Raw genomic sequence first — 14,690 nt, 5'->3', positions numbered from 1 at the left:
AACTAATATGTATTTACTCCTATTCAAGTTTGCAACAGAATGCTTTCAAGAACATACACAAAAACACTTTGCTTAACTTTAAAAGTTTCTCGGAGTATTGCTATTAAGTTTTCTGCTTATATTTACTTGCTATCCAGATGAACATTATCTGTGATATTTCACCTAGAACTACTAAAAACAATCCAAAACAGTGATTTATAATAAAGAAAAAGCCGAAGAGTAGATTCCACTGTAATTATTACACAAATTCTAACATCAAGCAGCAAGATTAGTTTAGTGTTTGTCAGTTCACAATCTTTGCCATGCCTGGTACTAGCACATACTTATAGCTTCAGAGGTTGCTAACATGGCCAAGGAAAGTCCAAACAGTACAACAATTATTCAACTGTGAAAATACAAGAGATTCACTTCTACTTGTAGCAAAACAAAACTTCAGGCTCAGCATCTGCAGCAATGGAAAGATTTCTGGTCATCTACCAAACAGATGAAGAGATTCAAGAGTGGAAAGGAGCATAGGAGCATGGCAAATTGCCCTTTCCTTTCCCACATGCTTCAGAAATGCCTTTTCACTGCCAGTCACAGGGAATAGAAGACAGCTACAGTTCCTTACCACAGTGCTGGCCGTTTATATATAATCTAAGGTTTCCAATTAGCCCCTTCTCTAGCCCTCCTATTGCTGAGAATACTACAAGCTTTCCACAATTTCTGCAATTCATTATAAGAGTTTCTTTAAAACAATGTAAACTCCTTTTATAATAGTTATTTTAATAACATAAATTGGCTCAATTCTTTAAAACAGGAAATTTCACTCTTCATGTACAGAGTTTCCTGATTGCAAATGGTAAACATGCAAATATGCTTTCTGACATCTGCCAGTGAATTCAGTAGGCTACAGGGTTAATGATTAATAAAAAACTAGGGAAAAAAAGTTTTATTTTTTTTTTTTTAAAAAAAAAGTTTTAAAATAGCTCAACAGCACATTTAAAACGCAGAACAAAGTCTCACTTCACCAGCAACTATCAAGTTCCAAGTAATTTGCTGATATTTACTTTTAATAAAATTGTTCAGGAAGCTTTAATGATATTTATTTAGTTTAGTCTTATGAGAATTGCTACAGCTTTTAAATAACTTTGATATACCGGTATTTTTATATCAAAGTGGTCATAGCTTGATATGAAGTAATTTTCCTACATTATTTTTTTAGCTAGGTGGCTTTTTTCAAGTAGTAAAGCCTTTCATAAATACAAGGTCAGAGTTGTCCCCAAAAAATTAACGTTTGTTGAAGGTCTTATTTATAATTCTCTAAAAAGTTCAGAAGATTAGCTTTATTCACACTTCTATTTTGTTCATATTCCTCTATTCAACTGACAAAGCTTGTTTTGTTTATTTGTTTTATGTAACTGGGAATGTTTTGCCACTTAGTAGAAATAAATTTGTTTGCTAATTAGACAAGTACCATCTTTACTGGAAGCAGAGATCTTTATTTAAAATAAATTAGAGTTTACAAATTATTCACAAGATCCAAAGTTTATTATCTTTCTAGAATATTCCTAGGTATAACAAGAATAATGACATCAAAAGAATACACAAGAGTTGTCAAAAGTTTCTTTAATTTTACTGTTCATAAATTTCCTAGAGATTTGCACCTAATATCAGCTAAACATTTCTCTCTTCCCCATCTTCCCACCCCATTACTCACTATGCTACATAGTGAATAGATTTATTTTTGTTTATTTATTTTTTTTTAAATTAGGAAAACAGTTGGGAAAGTTGTACTTCCATTTTGGAAACCAAACATGAATTTAACACTTTCCATTATACTGCTTTCACAGCTCAACAAAGAAGGAAGCCTCATAAAGTAGCACATATCAAAAGCTAGAATTAACAACTCATTGTTCCAGCTTTAGAGATAGTCCAGTTCAGGGCTTATACAGCATATACTATGCATGCATGCCCTGCACTTCATAGACATGGAGTCTTATTTTAACATTTCAATCCAATCTGTTTCAGCTTTTAACACTTACGGCAACTTTTGAGGAAAAAAAAAGAGTAACACTGATACAGTTCTAATACTAGTTAAGTTCTATTCTGTAAGGTATATCCATGATTATTAGTTATTAAACAAAACTATATGAAACTAACAAGCAGATTAAGCAGACATAAAAAAGCATAGCCAGTCCTCCTAAACATGGCCTGTTTGCTCACTAGGAAGTTTTGGCACAAAATTAAAAGGTAAAGCAGTTCTATTAAACAAAATATAAGAGAATACACAACCAGGGACTGAAACGACAAAGTGCTTACCTTGACTCTCCACTACTGTTTCTTACACGTTCTTCATCACTGTGCCCATTCATTGTAAATATTAAGAAGTTTAAAAGATAAATAGAAGTCACTCAGGTTACAAGGTGGATGTCAAGAATCCACTTCCTGGTACTCTGTGTTTTCCAGGTGATGTGTTTATTCAACCGTTCTTTGCATGCATTCAAGTTTTTTTCCCAAAATTACCTAAAGTAATAAAACAACATGCATAATTTTAAACACAATTTGAAATATTTGATGGCTACAACTGAAAGATACTGAAAATTACCTGTCCCATCACACCAATGCTAGAAGGGTATATCTCACATTTTAACTGAAAAAATATATTTTGTTATACTACACTGAAAAAATTAAATAACTAAATGAAATACATGAAATGCACAGAAGGAAAGACCTTTTTTGCAGTTGGGCAAAAAACTATCAGGTCCCAGCCATTATATGTTCTTTTATGCAACTTTTAATTGATTGTACTACAAGTTCTGCAAAACCACTAGCTGCAGAATAGTTGCTGGTCTGCCCACAGACCAGCTTTGAAAATACTATTCTTTTAAGTATTTTGGGTTGAGAAGAGTGGCTTACCATGTATCCGCATTATACCAGGTGGCATGATTTTTGCTATAGTACTATCTTAAGAACAACCAGATCTAAGTTTTAAAGGAAGACAGCCTCCCCAAATGCAAAAATATAAACTACAGATATTAATGCTCTGCTAAGATCTGAAAAGTGAAATTATTTCATGCACAAAAAATTTCCAGACACAGACATAATGCTTACATCCAGTTGAGGGCAGAGGCTGGAAAATAAGGACCGTCCCTATTAAAAACAAAAAAGAAACAAAAACAAAACAAAACAAAAAAAAAACACACACAGCTCAACTACACCAAGCAAACAAGATCCCACAGGTGGAATGACTGTCATTTCACATACACAAACATCTTCAATCAGTTCACTAGCGTCAGATACACCTACAAAAAGTTTAGACTCACTTTAAATGTAGTGCAAGTATGAACTCACTGATAATCAGCTGAAGAGCTGTGCCTCTCACTGATTTAGTGGCATGAAAGCAATTAGTGGCTCATCTGCAAGTTGCCTGCTTCGAACTGCTCCCTTTTAAGTACGACCCTACCCACAGCCTACGATAGGGGCGAGGGCTATCTCGTTCTGGGGTGGAAAAAAACCTGTGCTCAGGCACTATTTCGGACAGAAAGGCCACTCCAGCCATCAAACAAAGGCAATGATGAAAGAAAAAGTGACAGGAAAAAGCCTTGTAACCCCAAAGCGGCCGCAAAGCGAGGCCAGGGCCCCAACGGCAGTGAGCCGAGCAGCTTAGTGGTTTCTCGAGAACCAGCAGCTGGCGTCCAACGGGGCCTAGCTCCCCACTGCTTGTCCTCCCGCGCCCAGGGGGCAAACACCTTGCTGCCTGCCTCCGTATCTGGTACTCTCGGAATCCCTGGCGATACCCTTTTAGCGTCACGAAAGTCTTTCCTTGTCGCCAGCTCCCTTCTCCGCAGCGATCCTCCCCGACCACGCTCTCGCAGCCTCCCGTTACCGACCGCTCCCAAAGCATTCCCGAGAGAAGCCGAGGCCAGAGCTGCATCCCTACCCCTCGTGGGTTCGCTTCCAGCCCCCGGAGACAGCACTCCGCTGGTGGTGCACCCCGCGCAAGCGCTGCTCCTAGTAGAGTCACCAAGGCCGCCGCAGTCCTCCATGCTCACTTCCCCCAGCGCCCCCCATGGGCAGAGAAGAGCGAAGGCCGCACTCCCAGCCGGTTCGTCACAGGCTCCCCCCACAGGAACCAGTGAAAAAGCCTCAACCCCAATTAGCTGCCTCGGCTCTCACAGCTCCCTCCCCCGTCGGATAACAGCGAGCAGGCCCAGGAGCCCAGATCCGCAGTAGGTATCCAGCCCCCTGTCCTCAGTACCAGCCACCTCCCCATCCATCTTCGAAAGCTACCGCACAACTCCAGATGAGAGAGGGAAAGGAACCATGACAGACCTCTACCTACCTGCGTGTGTGTTCGTGCCAGCCTCCCTAGCGCAAGACAGAGCTACGCTCCACGAAGAGGTTTGTGCTGTAACCTTTAGCCGAAGACTGCTCCGGTGACCGCCGCAGGGCCTGGACCGCCGGCTCCTCACAGCCCTGCACAGTGGGCTCGCCCGCAGCCCCCACCGGTTCGAACAATAGAGCCACCCCTCGCTCCCCCCCCCTCCAAGCAGGGAGGAGCCTGGGAAAACACGGTAGGGGCTGTGCTGTGCCGCCGCTTCTTAAGTCCTCCCGACCATCGCCATCACGCTGCCGCTCCGCTCAACCTCCTCCTCTTCCCCTCAGTCAGATGGAAATCCTGGGTGTGATGTCAGTCCTGCGCCTTGGGACAGAGCAAGGAGGAGGAGCAATGGCTGGGAGGGGATAGCACCATCGTGTTATGGCGGCAGGAAGGGCGCAAGCGGCCTCCTTGCCGCACCGGATACTGGCTGAGCCGAGGGCAGCAGGTATCTGCCTGCCGCAGCAAACAAGCGCTGAGGCCAGTGTCGGTACCAGTACCGCTCCTGGTCAACTAGCGGTGACGAGGAAGAGTCATCAGTCTTCATCCCCACGACCCCCGACGACCACCACTAGAATACACTGCGCAAGCGCAGATGGAAGGAGTTTATGGAAATGACTCTTTGGAACTAATTTTAATATGAAGCGGGGATGGGTTATGAATATGTATAGGCGTAGTGTGAAACTTCATGCATATGTAACTCTTTGCTGCATATAACCATGGAAAGTTGCTGTGTCAGGTGCGCACAACTTTGGCGGGACTACCCCTGTGCTGCCCAGCGCTGAATAAACATACCTACTTTACAATCTAACTGATTGTGGAGTCTGTTTTCCGCAAGTCAGTTTGGTGAGCCAGCCAGGAGACGCTCTGCTCAGCTGCGGGTTTGACTGCAGAGCGGATGCACCTAGGGGCACCCTGAGTATTTTCCTCGGAGGAGCCTCCGCTCTCAGCCGCTCACCGCGGGAGCAGACAAGGACCTCCTGAAGCTGCGGACAAACGGTATGTTTTACAGTACAGGAAGTCGTACGCGTGACGGGGCAGATGGTAAATCGTGCATAGACATCTGGCGTGCAGCGTAGTCCCCATATGGGAGGAGGGTAACCTACAGTCTGACCGATAGTGTGGTCAAGGAGAGATTTGGTGACCGATACGAGTGGTCAAAGGGTATTTGCTGACCAATAGAATCAGGGGGATTTGCTGACCAACAGAGCGGCCGCTAGCGATCTTGGCAGTAGATCAAGCAAATCCAAGGTTACCGCTGCATCCCAGTTTTGGGAGCCAGGATGGGCCTGCTAATGACTGTATAAGAAGCAGGAGAAGGGTAAGCAGGCCTCTCACAATTGTGACAAGGTTACCTGGGTAATATTTTCAGCTGCTGGAGGGATACAAACTGGAGTGTTAATAATTGTATGTCTTATTTGTGGATGTCTGGGTATCTCATGTTGAAAGCATTTGTGTATGTGTTTGAGACAAAGTATTGTTGTGAAGTGAATTACTCCACGAGGAACACAGACAGAAATGATACAAACAAGTTTGGTTATTGTTTTAAGTGATATATTCTTGTGGTATGAACGAGAAGCGCAAGGGGTCTCTCTGTGTGATTGCGTGATTGTGCTGTGTGAGTGAGATGCAGCATTGCTGCAAAGTGAGTGCGGAGTTCCGATCCGTGGTTCCATATTCTCCGTGAGGGGAATGGCTGGAGATGAATGAAGCGCATGACAGTCCGAAAAGAAGTGCTGTTTTATCCAAGTGTTGATTGGTGGTGCCCAATATACGGGCCTGGCAGTGCATCTTGTAATCCTATTTTGTTCTTAAATGTTTTGAGTGTGACAAGAAAAAAGGTGGGAGCATTATCTTAGTAACAGTTTAGAAGTTTTGGTATATTTGCTGTGGTGTTTGGTCAGTTTCCCAAGTATCGGGGAAGGGGGCTGACTGATTATCAAAGCGGCAGAATGGAGAGAGTCATTTCTTTGGTGGTTCGGGCTTGAGCCCTGGGAATTTGGTAAGAAGGGGGAGAGTGAATTTATTTAGGCGTCAATACCTTTTAAACCCCCATATTGACAGATACACAGGAGTGATTCCTTGTTTTGTGTGGGCTTACTAACAAAGTGCATGAGAAAAATTGGCATTTGGCTTGAAATTCGGTCCTGTTGAAATGTAAATTTTTGTGGAAAAGGTGGTATTGTTTGTCTAGAAGACTGAAGGCTGAGTGCTTCAGGTGTTTTCCCAAAGTCCTGTGGATTTATGATTGAAACGGGGCTCGTTAATGATTTGAAATAGTAAAGTTTGTATGTGGGAAGAAGAGTTTAATCCCAGAGAATTGGGACATTTGGGAAGAAGATTAGAAAAAGATAGTAAGTAGTAAAAAGGTTTGCATGGAAATTGAAACAAGGGACAGTAACTAATATAAATAAATAAAGGGGAATGGGAAATCAAGGAAATGGGTAATATCCAAAACAAAGACGTTTTAAAGAAAGCCTCCTTGGGCACACTGGCACACTATTGGCACACTGGAAGGATATTGTTAGAACTGGGGCGCACAGAAAGCAAGACGACTTCCACTAAGTATTGCAATCAATGGTGGCCAATACATAAGCTAAATGGCCACTTTATGGATCAATCGACTATAACACTATCTTGCAATTAATGTTGGTTTTGAGGAGAGAAGGAAAATAGGATGAAATGTTGTATACTGATATGTTGTTTCAGCATCTTAGAGGGAAAAGGAGTGGAATTAAGTTGGCCCCTGACTGAGCATTTGCTGTTGGCATGAGAAAAGTACAGGCTGGAGAAAGATAAAGGAAGGGTTGAAAGGGTTGTTGAAGGTGTTAAAAGTTGTGTGGCATGTAGTATTTAACAGAACTGTTTGAAGTTGAATGAGCAGGGAAAGAGGATGTAGAAATGTTAATAGTTCTGCCTCAACAGGAGGCTGTGATCTCAAAATCAGGGGTGTGAGCCTTTGGGGCAGAGGGACCATGATGGGTCCGAGAGAGTTGTCATGGAAACAAAAAAGCAGCTCTTAAAACAACCTGAGTTCATGTGTGAGCTCAGATTGCCAATGGGACCGCTCAGGGAACTGTCAACGATTGCATTTCCCTGACAGACACCCCCTCACTGAGACCCTAATCACCCCGGAAATTATGTAAATACCAAAATCTGGTTAAATTGGGAATTGAGAATCTGTTCCAGCAAGGTCCAAAAGAAATCCCTATGTAATTGTTGAATTTTTGGACCAACTTTGAAATACAATGAAGAAAACCAAAACTAAACAAAGAAACAGACAACAAATTTGACCTGGCTTCAGAAAACAAACAGAGGTGATTGGCTAGCCTCTTTCTAGGGCAATCGGTTCCTGATATCAGAAAGAAATTGTCTTAGGCTGCAGGATAAACATGCAACAGTCAGGAATGACGGGGACCTGGGACATCTACCCTAGCAGGTCCACTAGTTGAAATAAAGCTAGGGAATGAAGAAGTGAGGCTTGATTTTTTTTGTTGGTTACAGGAACTTCTTTCTCTGTGTTAGTCTGTAAATGTAATAGGAGCAACTGGCCAACAGGAAAAGGCTTTTTTTTTTGGTTGGTTGGTTGTTTTTTTTTTGTTTGTTTGTTTTTGTTTTTCAGTGCTTGAAATTTAAATTGGGAAAAATGATTGGAATTACAAAATAAGAAAAACAGTCAAATTTGGTTCATGGTATTAGATTTAAAGGATGCCTTTTTCTGCCTGCCCGTGGCAACTGAAAGCCAGAAACTCTTTGCCTTTGAATGGGAAAATCCTAATAGAGGACGGAAAACTCAGCTGACTTGGACTGTGTTACCACAGAGGTTCAAGAATAGCCCCACCATATTCAGGAACTGTGATCTTGAAGCTCGAAAGACCCCTTCGGGAAAAGGGGACACTGTTGCAATACAGAAATGATAGCTACTATTGAAGAAAAGGAATGTGTAGAATGGACTATTAGTTTACTAAAATTTTTCGGCACTAATACTGTGAACCCAGCCTCTTTCCTTAGTAACAGTTTCCAGATCACCTAATCATGATTGCATCAAGACCACAGACACGGTATACTCCAGCTGACCAGACTTAAAGGATACACCCCTAGAAGATGTGGAGGATTGGTATATAGATGGCAGCAGCTTCGTCCACCAGGGACTTCACCTCACAGGATATGCGGTAACAAACATCAGACCAAAAGGTGGAAATCATCGCCTTGATAATTTTTTTGAGCTGGCAAACATTTGGACAGATTTGAAATATGCCTTTGGTGTGGTGCATACACATGGGGCAATACACATGGAAGGAGAGAGGACTTTTATCTTCCTCAATTAAACATGCAGAAGAGATACTGAAATTACTCTGAGCGGTATACCTGCCTACATCAAGCAGAAAATACTGATATTGAAAAGAGAAATAGATTGGCTGATGCAGGAGACAAAGGGGTGGCAGAACAGGCATCCGAGAGTCAAATTTTGGCACTAGTACCAGGAACAGAAAACCAGGCATTAACAAAAGCTTTAGAAAATGAAGTAGAATATTCTAAGATGTAAACGGAAAATGTTACCTACAGGTTTAATGTAAATAAATGATGGGAGAATTGTGATACCATATTAAATTGAATGGTGATTGGACAACATAATAAAGCATGCTGGGGAGCTGAAGTAGTATAAGAGTTTTTAAATAGAAAATGGATAGGGCCTAATTTGTATACCATTGTTAGGCAGGTATAAAAGTAATCAAGCTCCAAACAGTGGCAAATTAATTTTTTTTTGAACTCCCAAGAAAAGGGGAGTATCAGTATTTATTGGTATTAACTGACACCTTTTCAGGATGGACAGAAGCATTCCCAACTAGAACAGCCAAGGCTTGGGAGGTAATTAAGATACAAGAAATAATACCTCGTTTTGGAGTTCCAGCAACTATATCCTCTGACAGGGGCAAAAGTGGTACAACAAATTACTTCATACCACATATCGCCCTCAGTCAAGTGGCCAAGTAGTAAAAATGAACCACTTAATCAAAGAACAAATTGTGAAATTGGGACAGGAAGCAAATTGGGCCTGGCCTCAGTCTCTTCCTTTAGCCCTTTTGCGTATACGAGCTAGACCAAGGGCAAAGGAAGGGTTAAGCCCCTTTGAAATCTTACAAAGAGGAATATCCATGCAAGCTGGGGATGAAATTATGACCTCCTATATGGTGGTCTTAGGTAAACAGCTTAATGAAATTGGAAAGCATGTGAGTGGGACTCCAGGTAGAGGGTTAGATGGACCAGTGCACAATATACAACCTGCAGATTATGTTTACGTAAAGTCTCTTGCAGAGAAGATCTTGAAACCACAGTGGGAAGGACCATTCCAGGTACTCCTTACTTCTTTCACAGCAATCAGAATCAAGGAGCAGAATGCCTGGATCCATCACACCAGAGTGAAAAAGGCCGATGCTTTGTTGGCATTATAGGAAGAAATTTCCTCCCTACATAAAGTAGCGCTTCAGAATAGGATGGGATTAGAAATGCTTTTAGCCAAGGAGGGAGGATTGTGTACAGTCATAAACCAAACTTACTGTGTATATGTTAACAAAAACAGATTGAGACTGACCTGGAGAAGATTTGGGAAAAGAATACAATTTTGCACGCAGTAGCTCAGGATGATACATCCTGGGGATTTACAGACTTGGTAGAAAAATTAACTTCCTGGTTGCCAGACCTAACCTGGCTGAAACAGTTGTTTATCACAATAATCGCGGTCGTGGTTTTGTTCATGGTTCTTTGCGTAGTGATCCAATGTACCTTATGGTATTTTAAGAGTACAGGAAACTCCTACAGCGAGTGGAAAAAGAACCAACTCAGATGAAAACTGGAGTCTAACAGATATTTTGAAAGAGTGATAGATAGAGAAACATTATATTGAACCTAGAAATAGTAAAAGAACTTTACGACCCCTGATAACCACCACCAGAATACACTGTGCAAGCGCAGATGGGAGGAATTTATGGAAATGACTCTTTGGAACTAATTTTTATATGAAGCGGGGACATGTTATGCATATGTATAGGTGTATTGGGAAACTTCATGCATATATAACTCTTTACTGCATATAACCAAGGCAAGTTGCCGCATCAGGTGCGCATGACTTTGGCGGGACTACCCCTGTGCTGTCCAGCGCTGAATAAACATACCTAATTTACAATCTTACTGATTGTGGAGTCCATTTTCCACAAGTCAACATGTTACCGTTTAGTGTAGTGTGGGTGGGGTTATTTGTTTAAGGTTTTTCCTGTGTAAAATCAGAGACCCCTAACAAACACATGCATTTCTTAGTCTTCCTACACAGTTAAAAGTGGCATTAGGGTATATTTAGGAAGGCTTGGCATGCAGCTGCACAGAGAACACATGCCTCCATGAGGAAGGCATCCCCCAGCTGAAGGCAGTGCACTCCTTTTGATATTGTACTTTAGTTGAAATGATTAATGACCAAGCTGTTTGTTTAGGTGGGTCATGTTCATTAAAAATAATAATAATGTGTTATCGCTACAGTTTACATGTTTCCAGAGTGTCAAAAGAAAGTAGTGGCTGCTGGGTAAAAAACTACACTCTGAGCATTACAGCTCCACAGCCAAATGTGTTGGAAAGAGGAAGCAATTCACCTGCTTTCTCCTCTTTAGATTCACACATATGCAATTATGCACTGTTATGCTAGGGAGGATTGTGGGGTCATGTCTGACGAGGATGTAGTACCATACTTGGAAATTTCTTCAGCACCCTGCAAGAGTAAAATAAATTGAGATTAGCATGAAAACAGTTTGCTCGTGAAGGAAGGAAAAGTTTGAAAGAAGAGTCCTTGTGTGGATATATCAGAGCAAGGTGGCTACAGTAGCTGTCAAATCAGTTCATGCTTGAAGAGCTGTGTTGGCCAGGAGCCAGCATCTGAGCCACAGTTGGTCAGCTAGAGACCTTGGGCCTAGGGATTATTTTATGGCTGCCACCCCCCCCCCAGGGTGAGCAACACTGGGCAGCCAAGGCATCCCCTCAGCAGATCTGCACGGGTTTCCTGGAACTGCTCCTTTGGCCCACTGTTGTGGTTTAACCTGGCAGGCAGCTAAGCATCACACAGCCGTTTGCTCACACACACACAGCGAGATGGGAGAGAAAATTGAAAAAGGTAGAAGTGTGAGAGCTTGTGGGTTGAGATAAAGGAGAGGAGGGGAGGAGAGGAGAGGCCAAGTGATGCGCAACACAATTGTTCACCACTAGCCGACTGATGCCTAGCCAATCCCTGAGCAACAGCAGCTCCCCTGGCCAATTCTCCCCCGCTCTTATTGTTCAGCATGATGTCGTATGGTATGGAATATTCCTTTGGTCAGTATGGATCAGCTGTCCTGATTCTCAGAGCTTCTGGTGTATCTCTAGCCTCCTTGTTGTCAGGGCAGTATGAGAAGCTGGAAAGTCCCTGACTTAGCGTAAGCACTGCTCAGCAACAACTAAAACTTCAGTGTGTTAGCAACATTATTTTCATTCTAAATCCAAAACACAGCATCATACCAGCTACTAGGAAGAAAATTAACTCTAGCCCAGCCAAAACCAGGACACCCACCAAGTAAGTGTTGGGATCGACTTGCGCATTGAAACTCCATTTCCATTTTGGAACCAGACTGAAGCAGCAGAGACTAGATGAAGCACTTCCACTAGTCCCTCTCTCAAACACTATAGGAAAATACCTCAAAATCTCAGGGATTAAAGACAGAATAAACTTTTATTCCTCCCCTAGAGTTAAAAAAAAAATGCATAAGGTGTTCAGACAAGAAAACAGCTTCAAAGTCTGCAAAAAAAAAGCTGTATTAGACTATGTTCCTTACTGAAGCACTTAAGTTTGCCTAAGTCAGCTTAAGGGAGTATACTTCATTGTGTTAGAGAAAGATGCCACAAAATCAATGGAGTTTAAACTCAGGAATGTCAGAATGTAAGTAACTGCCTTAAATTGAAATGAAAAAAAAATAAGGTATTTAACACTGAAACACTTTACCAAGGTGTAGTGGGTCTGGCTGGGATGGAGCTAATTTTCTTTATAACAGCCCACATGGTCCTGTGTTTTGGATTTGTGACTGAAACTGTTGATAACACACCAGTGTTTTGGGTATTGCTGAACAGTGCTTGCACAGCATTAAGGCCTATTATTTTTCCCACTTTTTGCCCCTGCAGCAAGTAGGCTGGGGGTGGACATGAAGCTGGGAGGGGACACAACCTGGACAGCTGACTCAAATTGACCAAAGGGATATTCCATGCCATATGACATCATGCTCAGCAATAAAAACTGAAGGGAGTTGTGTTTTTTTTTTTGCAGGGAGGTAGCCATTGCTCAGAGACTGGCTGGGCATTGGTTTACTTGTGAGAGTTGATGAGTGATTGCCTTTGCATCGCTTGTTTTGTGATTTTTTTCTTTCATTTTTTTCTTTCCTTTGCTTATTAAACTGTCTTTATATTGATCTAGAGTTTTCTTGCTTTTGCTTTTCCTATTCTCTCCCCTGTCCTTCTGGGCCAGAGAGGTGGGGTGTGGAGAGTGAGCAGCTGCATGGTGCTTAGCTGTCAGATAAGGCCCCAAATCTGCAAACATCTTAAATATTTTCAGTTCCTTGGTATTCCTCTCATGAGTTTTTAGGGCAATTGCTTCATTAAGAAGGATATAGAGTATATAATAATATAGAGAGGATTGTCTATACAGTAAGAATGCATGTCTGTACATAAATTAAGTATATTTGTTAATTAAGCTTATATAATTTTAAACTTTATAATTAAGATTATTTTAGCTATCAAAAATAACAATAGCTGTGAAAATATGACAGCATTAGCATAAATTAATAGTTGGAGTGTGCACTAGGGAAATTTACCAGCAGTACTATCAAGATTATAACATCATTTGATCAGACATCTATGGAGAGCTGTTGTATGGTTTCTAGAAGGCTCTGGAACACATTATGCTATTTTAGAGTAATAAAGTTATAATACATGTGCTTGCACCTACTACAAACACCCCTTTGTCAGGAAGGCATTACACATCACCACTATAATCTCTTACTACTGGATAGTTTGCTATAAATTGTCTTTTTTTTTTTTTTTTTTTTCTTCTCAGGACTTCAACAGTAGTAGTTTCCACAAGTAAATTAACATGATTAAACCTACCTCTTTTGTAATGAGGATAGCTTGTTTATAAAGTTTCATGATTTACTTAGAGCTGTGAGATATCTCTGCTTTCTCTCTGTAGCAAAAATGCTAGACTGCGTCCACTAAAAAGCAGAATAAAGTCCTGCTTCAGCAGGACATGAAGTTAAATAACAAATTATAAAGTTTGGGAGAAGTCTACATTTTATGTTATTTTCTACTACTTACTAATATTGTTAGTTTCTTCAGTTTCCCTCACCTAGATTATTTATTGGTAGAGTTTCTCAGCTTTCTCTCCTTCTACTCGCAGTAGAGTTCATGAAACCACTTTCACTGCTCACCTCAACGATCTCTTGCACAAGTGACCTTTTCAGTTTAAGGAATGCTTTTATAGTATTTTAGAAACTGCCAGCCTGGCCTTCCTTGAGACCAAACTGTCTTGGGAATCTTCTTCAAAGGTATGATTTCACAAGAGTTTAACTGGAGTCAGAGCTGCTGTGATCCCATACTCTCTTCTGCCATACCAGAGGCTGCACCTATGGGAATAAGCTCTCTTTTTCTTCTACCTTCTGAAAGTGTATTATGGGTTTATGGCATCTCAGCATGCTTCTAGGATCTGGGTAAGAGTATTTCTTGTGCCTAAGGTGTCACTGATTTTGTTAGAGGAAAATATATTTTGCCAGATCTGACAGCCAAAGATATGTGAGGCTGCTGCTGCTCCATGTCCCTAGATCCAACCAATAACAAGGCTAAAAATTTATTCCCAGCAGGCACAGGCACATGCACACAGAGCACACATATACACCACATATATACATAGCCAGCTACACAGATCACAGACACTCAGAGCGCTCATATGAACATAGCACCAACAGCCTCATCCTGCTCCCCTCTCTGGCTGGATAGGATGGAGGTCCACCAGTGAGAATATGTATATATATACATATTTACATGGTGGATCCCTCCAGCAGCTGGGCTCAGATATTCAGTCTGCCCAGTAGTTGACTGCTGGATTCCAATCTGCCCAGTTGCTGGCATCTGGACATACAAGTCCCTGAGGCTGCAAACCCACTCCAGTTCTTGATAAAGACTGTTGCACACACACACACACCTTTTTCCCACCTTTGTTTCCTCCTCTAAACATCCCATACATCCTTTGTGATCCCAAACTGCTCTTCCT

At 41.7% G+C, this 14,690-nt stretch overlaps 1 protein-coding gene across 6 annotated transcripts in view; it reads right to left on the bottom strand.

The window, feature by feature from the left end:
* Window positions 1-5,177, bottom strand: part of LOC311220762 (chromodomain-helicase-DNA-binding protein 1-like) — a 92,588-nt gene extending 87,411 nt beyond the window's left edge. For 4 of the 6 annotated variants that reach the window (XM_084304322.1, XM_084304319.1, XM_084304323.1 and 1 more), the window contains exons 1-2: window positions 4,325-5,177; window positions 2,302-2,505 (exon numbers count right to left, since the gene is read on the bottom strand). In XM_084304322.1, the coding sequence (XP_084160448.1) occupies window positions 2,302-2,354 (53 nt within the window). In that variant the 5' untranslated portion in view covers window positions 2,355-2,505; window positions 4,325-5,177. Of the gene's footprint in view, window positions 1-2,301; window positions 2,506-3,779; window positions 3,889-3,922; window positions 4,042-4,324 lie in introns of those variants that run through there. The other 2 variants (XM_084304320.1, XM_084304321.1) reach the window with 2 other exon arrangements.
* Window positions 5,178-14,690: the final 9,513 nt, after the last annotated feature.

The sequence above is a fragment of the Netta rufina genome (genome assembly GCF_964035555.1).
Source record: "Netta rufina genome assembly, chromosome: W".
Lineage (NCBI taxonomy): Eukaryota > Metazoa > Chordata > Aves > Anseriformes > Anatidae > Netta > Netta rufina.
The sequence above is the reverse complement of the archived record's forward strand: the minus strand, read 5'-3'. Positions and strand labels throughout refer to the sequence as shown.